Source organism: Tachypleus tridentatus, chromosome 1, assembly GCF_004210375.1.
Source record: "Tachypleus tridentatus isolate NWPU-2018 chromosome 1, ASM421037v1, whole genome shotgun sequence".
Taxonomy (NCBI): domain Eukaryota; kingdom Metazoa; phylum Arthropoda; class Merostomata; order Xiphosura; family Limulidae; genus Tachypleus; species Tachypleus tridentatus.
Genome location: NC_134825.1, coordinates 175,617,556 through 175,637,851, shown reverse-complemented (window position 1 = coordinate 175,637,851; position 20,296 = coordinate 175,617,556). Strand labels below are relative to the sequence as shown.

Below are 20,296 nucleotides of genomic sequence, written 5' to 3'. Positions count from 1 at the left end.
GCTACCCTCAGAAGCTATATATAATACAACAAAACTTTCATAAAAATAGCTACCCTCAGAAGCTATATATAATACAACAAAACTTTCTGTATAAATAAAAATAGCTACCCTCAGAAGCTATATATAATACAACAAAACTTTCATAAAAATAGCTACCCTCAGAAGCTATATATAATACAACAAAACTTTCATAAAAATAGCTACCCTCAGAAGCTATATATAATACAACAAAACTTTCTGTATAAATAAAAATAGCTACCCTCAGAAGCTATATATAATACAACAAAACTTTCATAAAATAGCTACCCTCAGAAGCTATATATAATACAACAAAACTTTCATAAAAATAGCTACCCTTAGAAGCTATATATAATACAACAAAACTTTCTGTATAAATAAAAATAGCTACCCTCAGAAGCTATATATAATACAACAAAACTTTCTGTATAAATAAAAATAGCTACCCTCAGAAGCTATATATAATACAACAAAACTTTCATAAACCATGATATCTGGGGATTGATTTATACGTGAAATACATAACAAATTAAATATATTGAAGTCACTGTTCTGTTAAAGTTTTAATTACAAAATAATGAAGATTTAAATGTTCATCTTAAGCCTAAGTGATTTATCACAAGCTGTACACCTACACTTGTCCTTTAAGGAGAACTGGGACCATTTGTCTCAAAAAAAATAAGATATTATATGTAGTTAAAGCAAGAACTTGTGATTGTAGAAATAATGCTGTCAAGTTTTTTTGGTAACAAATTAATTAAAATTATTGGTATCTACATACTAGAAATGGAGAAACTAGCACATAAACAATGTACAATCATAATGCTTACCTAAAAAAACAGAACCTAGTTAAAAAAAGAAGAACAGTTTCATATCCAAAGAGTGCTTACATGTTTTTGAAGCTCTGTATAGTTGCAATCTATTAATTACATGGTTTTAGTCAATGTTGCATGATGAAAGCTAGTAAAACAATAAATATGACTAAACCTAATATTCAAGACACAAATTATGTTTGAGTTGGCTTTTCATGTTCATGAATAAATTGTTTAGTTTCTTCATGTACTAATATATATTCTAATATTTCCCAAGTGCAGGAGAGTTTAATATCTTTGTTTACAACAGTTTAGTGTGAACTTCGACCATATAAAACAGACATACCCTCCAAGTATTAACTAATAAAAACTATTTTGCTACACTTTCATCTACAATAAAATGAAGTGTTTATAAAAAAAGGCAGGCTTGCATGGTTACAGAGATTATTATTGTCATCTGAGCAGTATCTTTGACAAAACAGAAAGAAGTGAGTTACTGTTTCTACTTCTCCGATTGAACACGTGAAATAAGCATAACTTATAATCCAGTACAAGCAAAATTTCTTGTATTTTTTCATTATGTTAACCCTAATCAGATTGGTATCTCTTAAATAACTTGAATGAGCAAACCTGTGAGTATTTAGGTTTCACTTCAAGAGACTGACGTAATTTTATTTAATTTTTTTATCATTTTGATGTTGTAAAAGCAAGACATTTTTCTTGAAATATTCTTTCAATAAACATTAAAAATAAAATATTAATAATTCCATAATCAGTTCCAACATATCTATATATTTATTTGAATACTTTATTGTGCTGATTGCAACATTCACCACCTCTGGTTATAAATAATTAAAATAACTTAAAAAAAAACAATCAATGATCAAGGGCTTTACAATTCAAAATAACAGAAGGTCAAACTTAGTAAGAATATATTTGTTAACAATACTCTTGGTTAAAACCAATTTACATCTAATATATATACTTTCATTTGAATAAGTATAGCTTCTTTTATCAATGTAAATGCTTAATAAATAATAGATTTTGATCATAAAAGTCATCTTCTCACTACCTAACTCACCCTGAATCCAATAAGGGTTACCTCACCTAACTCACTCTCTAAACCCAACAAGGTGTACCTCACCTAAATCACTCTCTAAACCAAATAAGGGTTACCTCACCTAACTTACTCTCTAAACCAAATAAGGGTTACCTCACCTAACTCACTCTCTAAACCCAACAAGGTGTACCTCACCTAAATCACTCTCTAAACCAAATAAGGGTTACCTCACCTAACTTACTCTCTAAACCCAACAAGGTGTACCTCACCTAACACACTCTATAAACCTAATGAGATTTACCTCACCTAACTCACTCCCTAAATTCAATAAGGTGCACCTCACTTACTTTACTCTCTAAACCCAATAAGGTTTTTCCTCACTCTCTAAACTCAATAAGGTTTTTCCTCACTCTCTAAACTCAATAAGGTTTACCTCACTTACCTTACTCTCTAAACCTAATAAGGTCACTTACCTTACTCTCTAAACCAAATAAGGTTTAGCTATTGTTATACTAAATAAAACTGATATAATTTAACAGGAAAAAAATAAAGTGTCTAAAGAAAAATTTCCAAAATCTATGATTTGATTCTAATTCCAGTTAATCATAAAACCATAAATTATTCACTTTATTCATTCCATAACAACATCAGTAGTAAAAACATAATCTTCTAACAATCTATAAGTTTTGCTTACAGCTGTTTTGGAAACTGAGATTTATCAGTAGAAATTCAGGTTTGCTGTAGAGAATATGAAAAAGTTGTTCAGCAAATCAGAGACTTCAAATGATGTAGCAAAGTAAAAACTAAATCAGTGGAAGATGCTCAGGCTGCAGAGAAATATTTGATGAATGAATGCTATGAAATCTCAAATATTAATGATGCCAGCACCAGCAATAGTACTTTAGAAGTGTTTTGCTATTTAGTAAAACCAATGTGCAAAGACCATCTAATTGGACAGGTAGAAATATAACCATAATAGGTTTCCAAATATTGTTCTACTACCAAAAAACATGCAATACTGATCACTAATGTCTGTGCCATCTGAGAGACTTCTTTTAAGCCATGGGTATTAACATTTTTGTAAGCTGAAAATGTATTTTCAATGATACTTACCTCCACTGACAATAAAGCTGTTCTTCAACATTGGCCTTGCCAACCTAAGGATTCAACTTGCATGCTTCAGTCTTTAATACCCCACTAAAATGCCCTCAGCAATATCTAATTTACAAATTTTCCCACTCTCATCAATGTGTCCTCTATCCCCAGCACCTTATATAAGCACCAGCCGCACCTCAAATGGATAATTTCATGTTATATCTAAACTAGAATTATGAGTACTCTTTTGCAGAGGCTCGTGCTAATTCTACTGACATCTGAAGCGAAAAGGATTCAAGTACCAAATTGTTCAAGATCACATTAAAACTTTCAGGTACAACAGGTTCAATATTTTAAATAGATCATACCTAAAGAAACAAGAAAAATGTATTAGAAACATTTCCAAAATGACTATGGCTAGCATATGAATGCTGTTTTACAAATACTAAGAGTGAAAAGGCCCAAGTAAAACATTACATTTCTCAAAATGATGAGAAAATGGTACATATTCTACAAACTGAGTATCCAACCAATCACGTGCCAAGAATACCAGCATCGAATCAATCAGGAAGTGTGCCAAAGATACAAGTTTGAAACATTCATCAATAAGGGACAACAATGCAGCAACTTTGACACCCTCTATGCTGAAGACAGACATCCCACACAGAAGTTGTAGAAAATTAGTTATTGTTAGAACTATTTGCTTCAGAATTAATGTTAGCTTTTGATACATTGTTCCAAACTTCACACCATAACTGTCAATGGGAAAAACTGGACTATAGCAGGAAAGCAGAGCTAATACAAGTCACACACAAGAATGAAGAATTATGGGTAAACTGATATATGCTTTGCATTTTATCACAGAGCTCTGTTAACACGTGTCTTTATTATGAAAGGAACACAACAATATAAAACTTATCACATTTTAGGGTTAAGTCTTAATGTTTTGAAATCCAGTATTACCCTGTCTGTTATTTTGTTTTGTTTTGTTCCTCATTTTTACCTCATACTGTTGAAGTAAGAGCTACCATAATGAAATCTCATACTAAGAATATCTGAAAGACTCAAACAATAAAAACAGATATTAATATTTTATTTACACTACATGATTTATTTAATAAATGTCTAACAGCTTTCCAATAAAAAACAATTTTAATAGATATTGTAATATTGAATATGTGCTACTGAAAATAGTTTATCTAAAGTGAAAGCTGGAATATCAAATAATAAATTGAGTCTCATATTTATTTAGAAAACTTTCAACCAGAAACATCACTGAATATGATTCTAGATAAAACAAAAAAATTAATTCTGTGTTACAAACTTTATTATGTATGACTTGTTAACTTTACTGAACACAATACAGTAATAACACTTTTTTAACAGTATTATATATTTAAAAATGGCTGGTATGGGTAGATAAAGCACAAGTAGAGGAGTGAACAATGTTTTGATGTTCTTTGGTCATACCAGTCGTCTTTAAATATATAATTCTCTACAAGTGGGTTTTCTCGTCATTATGTATTTCTACAAATATACCTATCATAATATGGTTAATGGATATAGTTATTGAAGGTTACACTCACCTGATAAACCTTCTAACTGACAGTTAATTTGTTGAAACTCCTCTTTTGGTTCACTTTTCAAACTCATAACATCATGTTGTGAACAATCAGTTTCATCATCACTCTCACTGAACTTGGAAATAATATTATCATTTGTTGAATCATCACTTGGTTCAGTTTTAACTTTGACAACTGTGTTCTAGAACAAACAATATGATTAATAATAATTAATGTTGTCAATACAGAACATAAATACTGTATGTAAAACATAATATGTTATAACTAGTATTTTTGTTTTAGAACCATATCTGGTAAGTTTCCTCAGTAGATATAATAATAACTTTGCTAGAAAACTAATACACGTATAATATACATGAATAATGTCAATAGTTTTCAACTGTATTCAATCCAAAAAATATCTTCTCAAAATTTGTCCATGAAAATATGTAGTCAGAATGTTGACTGTTCTACACAATCTTCAACATTAAAAATACTTCATTTAAAAATGGTTAAATTTCAATTGTGTAACCTCTAAATAAATATGAAGCTTTTTTTCAGTAGAACTTATGTTATTTTCTCTCCCTTAATTCTATACTCTATTGGTCAATTTGACCAAATACTATAATCACCAAACAAAATATTAAATAAATTATCCTTATTTTTCACCTTCTAGAATCACTTGTTTAAACATCTTAAAGCTTGTAATAACAAATATATGTTTATTAAATTTATTTCCTTTTAACCCAATGATCTCAACACACAAATTATAAATCACTTGGTGAATGTATGACTCATGTTACACTATCAATTAATGTAACATTCATGCTGCTGACTTGGCAAATGTCTTAGAGGACTTTTATCTTCATTAATGCAACTAATCTAATTTAATTAAGTTTCTAATTTTTAAATTCTACTTAATATTATAATAATAATGAATACACACATTACAAAAACAGAAATAAAGTGGTTAGCTAAGTTCTCTTATTTCTTTACTGTGAACCATCAATGAAATTTAAGCCTAATTTTTTTATACTAATGATATTATTATACTAAATTTTTATTTGATTCAATACTGCATCTGAAAACATAACCTAATAATACACACAAAACAATGTCCTATAATTATTATAATTTATCTTGTTTTCTAGGTATGCAATAACAGCCTTTAAAAATTTAGCTGAGCTCTCTGATGTGAATACCATAAGAAAGAGTTTTCAAACTGAAAGCAAAATAGGTAGTGTTTTACATAGAAAATAATGTAATATAATATAGCAATTGAAAGATTACAACCCCAGCTGGTTATAAATGGTATAGTATCAAAAGTCAGAGAGAATTAATGGTGGGCATGACAAGTTAGTCTAAACTAATGTTATAGTTCATGGCTCTGTAAACAAATAATATTGTATACTATAACAATTATACTTGACTTGAGTAATTTACATTAAATGATGTACTCCTCAGAGGGGTAATAAATAAATTAGAGAAGAAGGAAAACCTGGAGAACAAACGTAACAACTGTCAAGTTAGGGAAGATCAGAAAATAAAAATATATTTCCTTATAAAATTGAAAACGTAAAACTCATATTAAAATTTGATTTATTAATTATGCTTTGATACAAGTTTATTCATATACAATAATAACAAAACAGTTTAATTTACTTCAAAATGTAACTCTCTAAAGTTTATGACATACCCTTGGACCAACTTTTAGCTTAAGGGCAAAATACCAGAAATAATTATAGATACACCTTAAATTGTAAATTTTAGAAACAATATTTATTTATGCCATAAGGTTATATATTCCTATTCACAGTTGAAGGTAGCAATCTTTCAAACGTTAGTTGGTATATATTCCTATTCACAGTTGAAGATAGCAATCTTTCAAACGTTAGTTGGTAAAAACCAAAATTATCATTATTATATTATGATATAATAAAACTTCAATATTACAAACATCTTCTCAAAAAAAATATTTTTTTTTTCCTCCTAATTAACAGAATCATAACAGTTATAAACCTACAGTTACCTCAGTATCATTGGTAACATCACACTTTTCTTCTTTTATTTTACAATCAAAGACAGTAAATGATGGTCCTTCTTCCGGGCTGGTAGCTTCTATTGTTACTAGATGTGTGAAATAAATAATTTTGTTATATTATTACATTAACTAACTTCTGTGTATAACAACAAGTCCTAACTGTAAAATGAGACTTTATTTATTCTAGTATTTAATTATAATAAAGCATACTGTGAAATAATTAAGAATAATCTTTGAATATTTTCACTCTTCTTCATAAATTAATTATTCTAATAATATTAATTACATGTATGCTATTTATAACATGTAGTACAGAGTGACATTAAACTATTGGGCACTTTTTAAAATCTAAATACAATAGGAATAACACTAGATAAATAAGAAGTTGTCTGAAGTGTTTTACCAGTTGTTTAGATGGGGTTTTTGTGAACAATATTGTCTATAAGATGAAGGTACCAGATGTGACAATATTACTGATCCAATTATGATGTTCATTTTAGAAATGTTAAAACAAATGTAGGCAAAGATCAATGATCATTTGGCTATCCTTTGATAACGGTCACAGAGTAACATGATAGCCTCTATTAAACCACAATCTCCAAAATCAAACCTTAAAATATTTCTCGTAACAGAACCATAAAACGCTTGGTATTAAATCAAGTCACAAAGACTTCAATAACAAGAACCCAAAAGAAGAAATAAATCTGCAGAAATCCCAGATTGTGGGAAGGACTATCCTGTTAAAGAAATTCAGTTTGAGAAGTACACCAAATTATCCACCAATAAATACACTTGGCAGCCTCACAACTAAACACTGTGGTCTTCAACCAGACATCAGGACATCTTAAGAACAGTAGAAAAAAGTATGATTATAATAAGACATCCAGACATACATGATGGAACATGATTGTAGTAATATCGAACTGGTAACATTTCAAGAATATTGAAATGTAAAGACAACTTCTTTGAAAATCAAAGACACAAAATAACAGTCTGAAACATTAATCAATAAGGGACAACAACGCAGCAACTGGTTTGATCTGCACGCTAAAGACAGACAGCCTCCATAGAAATTGTGAATGATTAGTTATTGTTGGAACTCTTTGTATAAGAATTAGCATTAATTTTCAAATCAATTGTAACAAACAAAGTTAGTAGCATCATTGTCAACAAGAAAAAATGAATTATGAAGGGAACTAGAGCTGATGTAGGAGGAAGAATGAAGAATTATGGGTAAATTAATACATGATCTGCATGTTACCACAGAATAAGTCACATTTGTCTTTAACATAAAACAGCAACTAAACAAGGAAACAGTTTTCATATATCAGTGGTACATCTGCCTGTTCTGAAAATGGTTTTCATATATCAGTGGTACGTCTGCCTGTTCTGAAAATGGTTTTCATATTTCAGTGGTACGTCTGCCTGTTCTGAAAATGGTTTTCATATTTCAGTGGTACATCTGCCTGTTCTGAAATCCAATATTTCTCCAGCTGTTATTTTGACCTTTCCTTTTCATTATTTTCCCCTTACACCATTGAAGTGTCACTACTGTATTACAAGGGATGCTATATATTAACATTTACTTTATTTTACTAACTACATCTGTAATAATTCTCCAGTAGAAAGCAAGGGAATAAACTTTTTTTTTTTTATAGACAATGGAATATTTGGATGAAATGGGTAAATAAGAGAAGCTTATCTCAAGCAATGCTTGGCTAATCAAATGAGAGATTAGGTAACCATATATAAACCCTAATATCAATATTCAGTGTTATAAGTTTTATTTTTCAAAAAGTGTAAATTGTTAGCATTATTTAACACAGCTCAGTGAAACAATTTTTCTAATAGCATGTCTACCATCATATGGTTAATGAATATAGTTATTGAAGGTTACACTTACCTGGTAAACCTTCTAACTCACAGTTAATTTGTTGAAACTCCTCTTTTGGTTCACTTTTCAAACTCATAACATCATGTTGTGAACAATCAGTTTTATCATCACTCTCACTGAACTTGGAAATAATGTTATCCTTTGTTGAATCACCACTTGGTTCAGTTTTAACTTTGACATACGTGTTCTAGAACAACAATCAATAATAACTAATGTTATCAACAACAACAATCAATAATAACTATAGTTGTCAACAACAACAATCAGTAATAACTAATGTTGTAATTATCATGAAATTAATAATTATAAAATACCTGAAAATGACTGAGTTTCAGAGAAAGCAACTGGAAACAGTGTAAAACAGAAAGAACAAAAGTCTTTACTTGACCAAAAACCAATCAAGTTAAAGAAAGAAATGAAAGAGAGCACCAACACTAGATAATCAACTTTCTAAGAACTTTCCTAGTAACTTATTATGATGGTCATTAAGACCTGTCTAATGGTTTAACTTCAGGAGAGAAGCACTATGAAAACAAAAAGGTTAACTTCACTTAAACTGAAAGTCAATATAAGAAGCTTACTTATAGATTACAGTATTATATAGAAAACTTAAAACCCTGCCCATTTCAAGGTTTGTATAAACTGTCATTTCAAATGTACGTAAGGGTGGTTACAACCTCAACACATCACTTAACTCTCCAATAAATAAAACTGTAGTCTATCCACTTATACAAAGTACAACTTGACAGATATCTTTGAAAGAGATAGACAGTGTTGATTTTAGTGAAGGACAGATAACAATAACCAATTTAATGGTTTACTTGGCAAACATGTAATGTAGAAACTGCCTCTACAACTGAATAAATAAAACATTCTGTATTAACATAAGGAGGTAAAATATATTTACACACCATATATATGCATGAAGTATTGATTTCCAATTTCTAATATGAGTTTTACTGATTTAAACCAGAATAAACAGTTCATGCACAGTTCTCTAATGGACTAATTAATGACTCTAGCAAGAAATGTGACTACAGCATAAGAACACGATATAAAACATGCTAAAGCAAATACTGGCAGTTAATGACTCCACAAAAGAAAGTACCTGTATATATGTGTTAAGAACAGCTTTTCATGAACCAACACTCTAAATCTCAACTTAATACTAGTAAGACCAATTACAATTTATAAATGTATACACCAAGGTGATTATATTAATGTCAGCTTGTCTGAATTATGTGTTTTGTTCTGAAATGGAGAACTTTTAATACACAAATGAATAAACCAAGGACCTGAAGCTTCCTGGTGATTGACACTTGCACTCCAGCCTTGAAGGGACACATCCATAAACAGATGTAAATCTGGACAAAAAGGAGGAAGCAGGATGCTGGTTACTGTGTGTGTCTTTCCTAACCACCAAAACAGATCATCCACTATGAAAAGAGGAAGTGTAATAGGAGCAGTCCATGGATCATGAGCAAGGTTCCATTGATCATGCAGAGTCTGCTACAGGAAATACATACCTGCATGACCTACAAGTTCCAGTGATTTCCTGGAAGACTACATCCCCAAAAGTGATAGAACCTCACATGTAGAAAGTGAGGAAGCAGATTATGGCAAACTAACAATTCCATGGAATGAAGTCAGAAAGGAGAAAGTTGGGCCCAAGTATTAATAAATATGCCCAAATGGAGAAGATACTTGATAGGATGGTGGCAAGATTTCTCAAATTTGATTAACCAGCTCACCAAATAAGCTGCTTGAAGGAGCTCACAAGCATGACTGACTGAATCCAGTTCAAAATGGACCATATAATAAAGGAAACACATCCCCAAGACATGAAGATGAAGAGCAAAAGCCCTGACCACCCAACAGAAAACATGAGGTGCAGAAGCAAACCAGAAGGGTAGAGCATGAAACTGGTATAACACCCTGTGATGGATGAACCAAGATATGAATGAGACTGTGCTATGGTTGAAATATGCAGGTAAGCATTGGATAAAATTCCCACCAGAGGCTGAGACAGGACTTCATGGTAAAACAGGGAAGGTAAACAAAGCGACTGAAGCAAAACAAATAAATGACAGAACTCCAGTTCCTGGTTTTCTTGGGAACAACAAATAGTTGGGAGTAAAAAAAAACAACAAACATTGACTGGTGGAGAATGGGTTCAATAGCTTTTTGAATGAGGTCCTGAACAGACAAATGCTGAAAAAAAATGTGATCCCAAGGTGGAGGGAATGAAATGGGTACAGGTGATGAGAGAGATGTGGCCAAAAGTGGAATCTTGAATCCTTCCAACAAAACTTGTAAAAACGAAATACACTGCACAACAATTTTTTGAAAAGTTTTTGCTGATTGTGCCAGGTACCTGGTGGGTATGCACAAATATAGTTTTGGTTTTGCTTCATCACGTAGGAACTCTGAGAAATAGACAGTTAACTGTTTACCGACAATAATATATTTAATTGCATTTATGTTTCTAATACACTATTAAGTTCAACATAATTAAAAGTGTTTTGCTCCTAATTTTCGTTTGTATTCAATGTCCAGTACATCATGTTGCAGTGTCCAACAGTAGTCAGCAAGCATTGACGGATTCCAGTTGCCCTGATATTGTTTTTCCATTGTAGCAATGTCCTGGTGAAACCTTTCACTGTGTTCGTCACTGACAGCATCGAGATTTGCGGGAAAGAAGTCCAAGTGTGAGTGGAGGAAATGAATCTTGAGTGACATGTTGTACTTCATTGTTTTATACGCTTTGAGAAGTTTGTCTGCCAGCTGAATGTAATGTGGGGCTCTGTAATTGCCAAGAAAAGTGTCAACAACGTCTTTGAAGGCTTTCCAGGCAATCTTTTCCAGCCCAACTAAGAGACCTTCAAACTGCTTGTCACTCATAATATGTCTGATCTGAGGGCCAACAAAAATGCACTCTTTGATTTTGGCCTCAGTTATTCTTGGAAACATCTATCTTAAATAATGAAAACTTTTATTTTCTTTGTTCATTGCTTTCAAAAATTCTTCATAAGTCCCAATTTTATGTGAAGAGGAGGCAAAAAAATTTTGCTGGGTCAACAAGCAGTTCATGCACCATATTTTTCTGTCCTGGAATTAACTTTTTACGAAGTGGTCAGCTCTGTCTAGAATAATGTGACTCTTTGGCACAACTGTCCCATTCACAGATGAAACAACAGTACTTTGTATAGCCAAGTTGCAGTCCTAGTAACAGAGCAACGACTTTCAGATCTCCACAGATATTCCAGTTGTACTTGCTGTACTGTATGTTTCAGCAACATTTCCATGTTCTTGTAGGTTTCTTTCATGTGTGCTGCATAGCCAACAAGTATTGAAGGGTGAACATTGTCATTGTGTAACAGAACAGCTTTGAGGCTTAAAATTGATGAATCAATAACGAGATGCAAACCTGGCCTGATTTCATGCCTGGACATGCCCAGACTGCACAAAACATTATTCATAGGTCTCTTACAGAAACAAAAATTTTTGGACACAAATATAAAAGAAAACATGACAAAACTGAAGATTTCAATGAAACGGTACGTGATAGGCAAAGTTGGACGTGATTTTCATGATCAGCAACCAAAATTCTGTAAGGAACACTCAACAGTGTTCAAGAAGCAAAAACTTTGTTATGCAGTGATATCATTGTCAAAAGAGCACCACTGATGAAGCAATACCACAACTTGAGCTCCAACTGGGTAGTCATTGATACTATTGACAATGGGATATGCTTCATCAAGGAAAATGATGAACTGTGACATATCGAGAAGGGGATGAGAAATAAGAGGAAAGACGAGAAACTGTAACATTTGGCTCTAACTGAAGAACATGGGCTTGTAGATGGGAAATGGTAGACTATTGTTGGACCAACGTGAGGTTCCAATGCTATGTGAGGTTCCACAGGATCATATAAAATATTAAATGTCATAAAAAATGGGGCATTATGAAATTTCTGGAGATAAGTTGCATGTAAATAGGCCCTCAATAAGACAGCATCCTTACCCACAAAATCCCAATAACAGATAAATCATATGTAATGACAGAGCCAAAGACAACAAAGGAGTCAACATAGAGGTAAGGAGGGAGAGGATGTACCCAGAAAAAACTTTAGATAAGAAATGTATAGTGGAAAGATACATAGCAGAGTCATGAAGTTAGAAAGTAGGTGGGAAAATTAGGCATGGGTTAAACTGATAGAGATTTTAAGCCCTCCCTCCAAATGAGTAAAACAGAACCAAACAGTTGTTGATCAATATAAGAACAGTCTGGATGATGATAAATAAGGGCAGACTGATCCAAAGCCCATAATGAATGAAGCATGCTAATGCCAAAGAAGAGGAAAACAACAAACAGAATTGGGTAAAATGTTCATTTAGTAAGGAAGGCCATGGGATAAAACATCAAATACCCAAAAAATAAAGTCTAAAATTTCAGAAAGCTGAAATTAATGCTCATGATAAGCATGGAAAGGCAATGCAAAATCAGGAGGTGGAAACAGGCAAGTGAAGTCTTTGTTGGCCTGTACAGGTTCAACATGTTCAGAAGGAAATGGGGGAATGTCCAGAAGTAAAGAATGAACCATGTAATATTCAATCTCTCTGCAAATAAACATTGATTAATCTCCTGTCAGGTCACCTGCACAAGACCTTAGATAAAGCAACTGTCAAAGCTGAGACACCTGAAGTCGTGACATTGACTTTGGAATTGTTGCTTCAAGAGTCAATAGAAGGTTAATGTATAAAAAAAGAAGGGTGACTCTAATGAGGTAGAATGAAAACTAAATAGGTTATAAAGTATAACAACTTTGTGAAGAAAGTGTATCTCAAACTGACATCAGGCCAAAATTAAACCAAGGAGCGATGGTTTGGTAGGAGTGCATAGAGGAAGTTACATGTGTCTGTACTATGCTCCTGTTGGTGGAAAAGTGAAGCATGGTGATTTAAATGAGACACGCTGGAACAACTTGATTGTAGGAGTGCATAGAGGAAGTTACATGTGTCTGTACTATGCTCCTGTTGGTGGAGAAGTGAAGCATGGTGATTTAAATGAGACACGTTGAAACAACTTGATTCCAATAAGAAGCGAGTGGAAGGCCTGTGGCATGCATAAAGAAAATGTTCAAATGCAGGGGTCAACAATGAATGATAATTACAAATATTGTAAAGAGAGAGAAATATCACACAATAACATGAACTTTAATGAGTGATAAGGTTCCTAGGTGGGCCAGATAATATTTTTACCTAAGGTTTTGAAGGATGTTGAGGTTGGAATATGTGAGCCTGTTGATAATACTTTTGTAAACAAATAGTAGACAGGTTACAAGGGATTGGAAGTTAACTTATGTTACTCCTTTTTCCAAGGGAAGTGATAAAAGTTAGAGGGGATCTGATTGAGATGTTTAAGATTGTAAAGGGAACTGACAGTGTTGATGCATCATCTTTTTTACATACTTAACAGTGAGAACAGAATAACTATGGGACAAGTATAAATTTTGGAAGGGTAGGGGTCACTTTCAACTTGGTTTTATTTTTCTTGCAGGGTGACTGGCCTTAGGGCATTGTGGAGGCAGTAAATTAAAGTGTGTTTAGAAGAAAGCTTGATAATTATATGAATGATAAGTGCTGGCTTTAGGACTTTTTTAATAGGTTCAGTTTAGTTTACAGGACTGGACATCCAAAATGGACTAATATGTCCCTTGTTGTCTGAAAATATTATGTTATCAGATAAAAATAAAACTCCTAAGAAATCAACATGAACTGATTTATAAAAATTTAAATAACTCATCAATGACTGGCTTAAAGTGAATCTCCAGTATGACTAGTGCATAGATATGTTAGATACATGACAGTATACCCAGAGATACTTTACACACATAATGTGACAGTATACCCATAGGTACATCAGACATAATGTGACAGTATAACCATAGGTGCATTAGATACAATATAACAGTATAACCATAGGTACATTAGATACAATATAACAGTATAACCATAGGTACATTAGATACAATATAACAGTATAACCATAGGTGCATTAGATACAATATAACAGTATAACCATAGATACATCAGACACAATGTGACAGTATAACCATAGGTACATTAGATGTAATGTGACAGTATAACCATAGGTATGTTAGATATAAAATGACATTACAATACAACACCAATGAGATACCCCACCCACCTGCTGATTTTAATTAATAAATATACCAACTATGACTAAAAAAGAAAGGGTAAATGTGCTCTCCTGACAGACTTAAAAAATGCAAGTTTCACATAAAAAAAAGGGAAACTTCAAACTTTCAAATGAAACTCAATTTAGCAAGGAGAAATAAAACAAATTACTAAGCTACTGTGTCGCATCACGTTATAAATATCTAAATAATATACAAATTACTAAGCTACTGTGTCGCATCACGTTATAAATATCTAAATAATATAGAGACTGAGAAGTGACATGCAGATCTTATACTGAGATATCTCAGGTTTGTCATGCTGTAGTTTTCAAGTGTTAACAGATGATAATGTTTCAAGCACTGGAATATCAGTCAGAGATAATTATTTTAAACAAAATCAATAAAATACATTAAGTAAAAATTGTCCAGATATCTAAGTATTGAAAATTGTGACAGATATATAATAAGCTCATTGTTTGAAAGTTAAAGATATATTTTGTTTGTATATCTTTATATTTTGTTGTATACAAATGAATCCATATTTTTATTCTGTGTGTCAATTATTAAAAAATTAAATTACAAACTTATGAAGTCTAGTGAAATATGATATGAACTTAATAACAATATTTCAGTTTTGTTTAATTGAAAGAATCATATAAAATCAATAACATTATCTCACTGTTTTGTTTAATTAATAGAATCATATAAAGTCAATAAAAATATCTCACTGTTTTGTTTAATTAACAGAATCATATAAACTCAATATCTGTTTTGTTTAAATAAGAGAATCATATAAACACCTGATCTATAAATTACCTCAGTGCCCTTTGGTACTTCATCACACTTTTCTACTTTTATTTTACAATCACAGACAGTAAATGAAGATTGTTTTTCTGGGCATGTAGCTTCTCTTTTAACTAGGAATGTAAAATAAACACTGTTGTTAGAATATATTTGAAAGTAACTTTCATTATAACCATTGTACAAATATACCAACATTTAATTGTAATAAAGCAAACTAAGAATTAAGAATAATTGTGTTATATTCTTCCTATATGTGCAGTTTTTAATATACAAATAATTTACACATGATTTATTGTAATAATATTTTTGTATGTATACTACTTATAATATTTAGTATAGGATGTCTGTAGATTACCAGACCGTTAAAACAAATAGAATGAAAACTGTTTAAAAAAAATAAAGTTGTGACTTATGGCATATAATAGACTAACTTCTGAATTTGTTTTTTTCTCACAAGATAGATGGTCTTATGTGAAAGACACAGTCTACATGAAGATAGCATCATATATGGTACTCTTGCATATTCAGAGTGGCCCGTAAGTCCCTACCCAACCATATATGTTATTATGTTATATTCAATTATGCATGTATTATAAATTTGTTTTTTTTTCAGAGAAATATGGCCGATGTAAACCCATTTACACTTGAAGAGCGTATTGTGACATAATATTATGCAGCGAGAATGAGGGACAGCACACAGATACACTGGATACATAAGATATATGGATGGGTAGGGACTTATGGGCCACCCTGTATAACTGACCAATGCAATTGTAATGATCACTTAGACATCCTATGAATCACAAACACTGTATTTCAAGGAATACACTGGCTGTAGAGAAAATTGAAGTGTTAAAGAACATTATACCACAAGCTGCAACAGATTATCTTATGTAGTTATCATTATATTAAATTAATAAAACAGGTCAATATTACAGTTATGTACAGCTTATTACTTCTAAATAAACAACGATTATGAACTTCAAAGTAACTCCTAATGCACATTTGTTGCACATCACCAAAGATGGCACTAGAAGTTTTTTTAAATCTAGTTCCAAACTTAAATATTAATCAAAAATTTCAATTAACTCTAAATATATAGTAGTGTAAACACTGATATGCAAAACACTTTTAGAGTTAATTTGAAATTTTAATCACACAATATTATTTTTAATGTATGGCAATGCCTTTGGCATGATAACTTTGTGAATGAAACATATTACCTAAATTTTAGGGTTAATTTAAAACAAAATATTTAAACAGCTCTTTTTCATTTTTTCAGCCAAAACGTTTTGCAAAGCTCTTATCACGTTTTTAAATATAATTTGAACACTTTGCAATTGTCAACTTTCTAATATCATGTAGACATGAAAATTAAAATGCGTTAATAAGATATGCTTATATTCTTCAAAGCTGTTGTGTACTATAAAGCGTTATTGAAGTTCTATGTTTGTAAACAACTATTCGTTTTGTGCTATTGGATAATAATAAATAGCAATGCAATTTATCGAAATTATCATATTGCTAATGTCAATTATTGCAGTCAGTAAATTGTTTTCTGGATATTTGTTCCAACTTCCATGTTACAAAGTTTCACAATAAATTCAATTTCAAATTATAAAAATATTTGAACTTACTACAACTCAAACAATGCGACATTTTTCATTCTTTTTCATCTTTCAGAAGACTGACTTCAAAAAAAAAAAAACATTATCTTTATCAGAACAGTATTCCGTTTTCATATTTAATTTTAGCTTTTTCAAGACTTCACTATTTTCATCAACGTGTCCTCGTCACGTGTTATTTCAAGTTTGCAGTAACTTCTGTAAATAATCATATAAGAGAATTGCAATGTGTGTTAAAAAAAAACAGTATCACAAAATTTGTAATTATCCTGCAAACATGTTTTGAAGAATCAAACTTAATTAAGCTTCAAAATTCATTTCAATAAACACGTTTTTATACTACATCTTTAAACAAAACTCAACAAAATGTCTTCTTTTGACATTTTCGTTTAATATTTTCCTTTTTCAATCGGTAAAATTCGTAATTCATGACTACTGCGTTCATGTTACCAACTGCATAGAGTATGGAGCAGTCAAAGAAACCGTGAAAAACCGCTAGATGTCGGTTTTAGACATTGTAATGTCAATAAAATGTCACTAAATAAAGCCTGTATAGAATTCAAGAAAGAATTTCAAAATTTTTATTTACATTTCCAAACATAATACAAAATGGATGATGTTCCTTTCAGTGAATAGCACTTTTAAACAATAGACTGCTAGCCAAAATCTTAAGCCCATGAACATAAGAAAAAAATATGCATTTTGCGTTGTTAGACTCAACCACTTATTTGAGTCGAGCTTCGAAACATGAAAATAACAAACTTTTTAACTTTTAATAGGGAAAATGTGAACACTATAATATTAGCCTAAATAATAGCTGGTCAAAAGTTTAAGACCATACCAAAAAGAAGTCCTAAACAGGGTAGGAAATGCCCAACAAGAGGTCTCAGTAGTGAGTTGCACGGCTGTCATTGCGAATAATTTCAAACATTCGACTCGGTATGGTCGATATAAGTGTTTTCAGAAGGCTGACTGAAATGTTATTCCAAGTGGTGAAAATGATTTCACGAAGGTCATGCACTGTTTGGAATTGACGTCCTTTTCTACAGACTTCCCTTGCCATCCACCCCCAAACATTTTCAATGGAGAATTTCAGTTCGGACGAACACGCTGGATGGTCCAAAAGAATCACGTTATTCACCATACAAAATTCCTTTGTTCTACGAGCATTGTGGATTGTAGCGTTGTCCTGAAAGTTCCAGTTATTTCCACACAAGCGAGGGCCTTCAGTCAATAAGGATGCTCTTTCCAACATGCCAATGTAGCCAGCTGCTGTTTGACGCCCCTGTATAACCTGAAGCTCCATTGTTCCATGGAAGGAGAAAGCCTCCTCCACAATGTCATGTAGAAAATGTCTCCGGGGGAATATCCTTATCGTGCCAGTAACGTTGGAAGCCATCTGGACCATCCATGTTAAATTTTTTCTCATCAGAGAACAAACCTTCATCAACTTTTGTATGTCCCACGTTTGGTGCTTCTCAGAAAAGTTTAGCCGAGCTCTTTCGTGGTGTGGAAGGAGGCGTGACCTTTGAAGACATTTACGGTTTTTAAAGCCTTTCTCTCGTAGATGCCGTCTTATTGTTCTTGAGCTGTATTCTGCGTCCGTAAGGGCCTTAATCTCGTTCGACGACCGGCTGGTGTCTTGCCGGACAACCCGCCGAATCCTTCTGCTCAACGCCGGCGAAATTTTTTTGGGCCGACCACTGGAAATTCTCGTTCCGTATCCCTCAGGGTCTTTTAAGAAATTTGCAACAGCAGTTTTACAACGCCCAATCTCACCAGTGATGGCACGTTGAGAGAGACCTGCCACGTTCAAACTGTGTCAACTTTTTAGCCTTTGGCATGTTTTAACCCAATGTAACACAGGAGATATTGACAACGCTAATGCTTGAACACAAATGACTAAATTTCGTTACGTGTTTACCGATTAACACTTCGTTTCAGTATGGTCTTAAACTTTTGACCAGCTAGCATTTAGGCTAATTTCACAATGTTCACATTTTCCCTATTAAATGCTAAAAGGTTTTTTATTTCCCCTTTTCTTATTTTCATTTTTCGAAGCTATATTCAAAAACGTGGTTGAGTCTAACTACGCAAAATGCATATTTTTTCTATATGTTTATTAGCCTTAAGATTTTGGCCAGCAGTGTATATAACATAATTTATATATTTACTGGAATGTTGTAACACTACTGAGCTGCTTGTGATTGATTATATCACTGTATAAATTGGCTACATTTTTTTTAAAACGATAAAGTTCGTGTTTTATTCTTTGAATATAGGCTGGGATTCTTTTATAGTAGGTATCTGTGATGTTAGGGATAAATTCAAACAATAAACTGACAGCACACAATCCACATGTTTCAAAAGAATCAAACGTACGTATAAAAATTCTTTACATTAAAGAATATCACACTTGTATCTAAAACTCTAAATAAATCTCTCTTTTCTTGTATTATTACAACATAATCAGTGATAAGTTTAAATACGTTGACCTGTGGGTTATCACAGCTACATAGCTTTAAATAATTCTCCTTTGCGTCAAAAGTCCAGACAGCCTAATTTAGTTACTTTAAAACGCAGCAGACAAGACGAATTACTTTATTCTTCTCTTTTATCACAGTAGGATTAGTGATACATTAATTTACGTTACCCTGTGGATTACGAAAGTCGTATCCAGAGCTTCAAATAATTTTTGTACATCAAAAGCCCAAAGAAACTGGTTCAATTTATCTTTAATTGAAATGACAAAATAAATCTGTTTTATATCATAAAATAATCAATGATTCTTTTTTCTTACGTTATCTTGTAGGTTATCGTAGTCGTATTCATATATAAGTTTATTTCACACCAAAAGTCAACACAGATAAATTCAATTATTTTAGAACCCAATTGATAAGAATGATTATTTTTTCTGCTCTGTTTTTTACTGCACAATCTGTGATAGATTCACTTACATTACCCTGTTGGTTACAACAGTTATATTCAGAACTTTAAATAATTGTCTCCTTTTTATCAGAGTCTACACAGGGGGTTCAATTCCCTTGACTAGAAAAATTGTTTCCTTATCTCTATTAATCTCGGAAATTCACTGTAGAATATTGCTTGTTACGGCTAAACTATTGATCATGCAGTCTACTTCACTTTCACTAACATTACGTTTTCTGACTTAACTTGCTCTCA

At 32.0% G+C, this 20,296-nt stretch overlaps 1 protein-coding gene across 1 annotated transcript in view; it reads right to left on the bottom strand.

Annotated features, from left to right (window-relative positions):
- LOC143233674 (uncharacterized) overlaps nt 1-20,296 on the bottom strand; it is a 54,854-nt gene that overhangs the window by 4,932 nt on the left and 29,626 nt on the right. The window contains exons 8-12 of the mRNA XM_076470164.1: nt 17,126-17,150; nt 15,501-15,601; nt 8,492-8,669; nt 6,577-6,674; nt 4,572-4,749 (exon numbers count right to left, since the gene is read on the bottom strand). Of these exons, the coding sequence (XP_076326279.1) occupies nt 4,572-4,749; nt 6,577-6,674; nt 8,492-8,669; nt 15,501-15,601; nt 17,126-17,150 (580 nt within the window). The remainder of the gene's footprint in view (nt 1-4,571; nt 4,750-6,576; nt 6,675-8,491; nt 8,670-15,500; nt 15,602-17,125; nt 17,151-20,296) is intronic.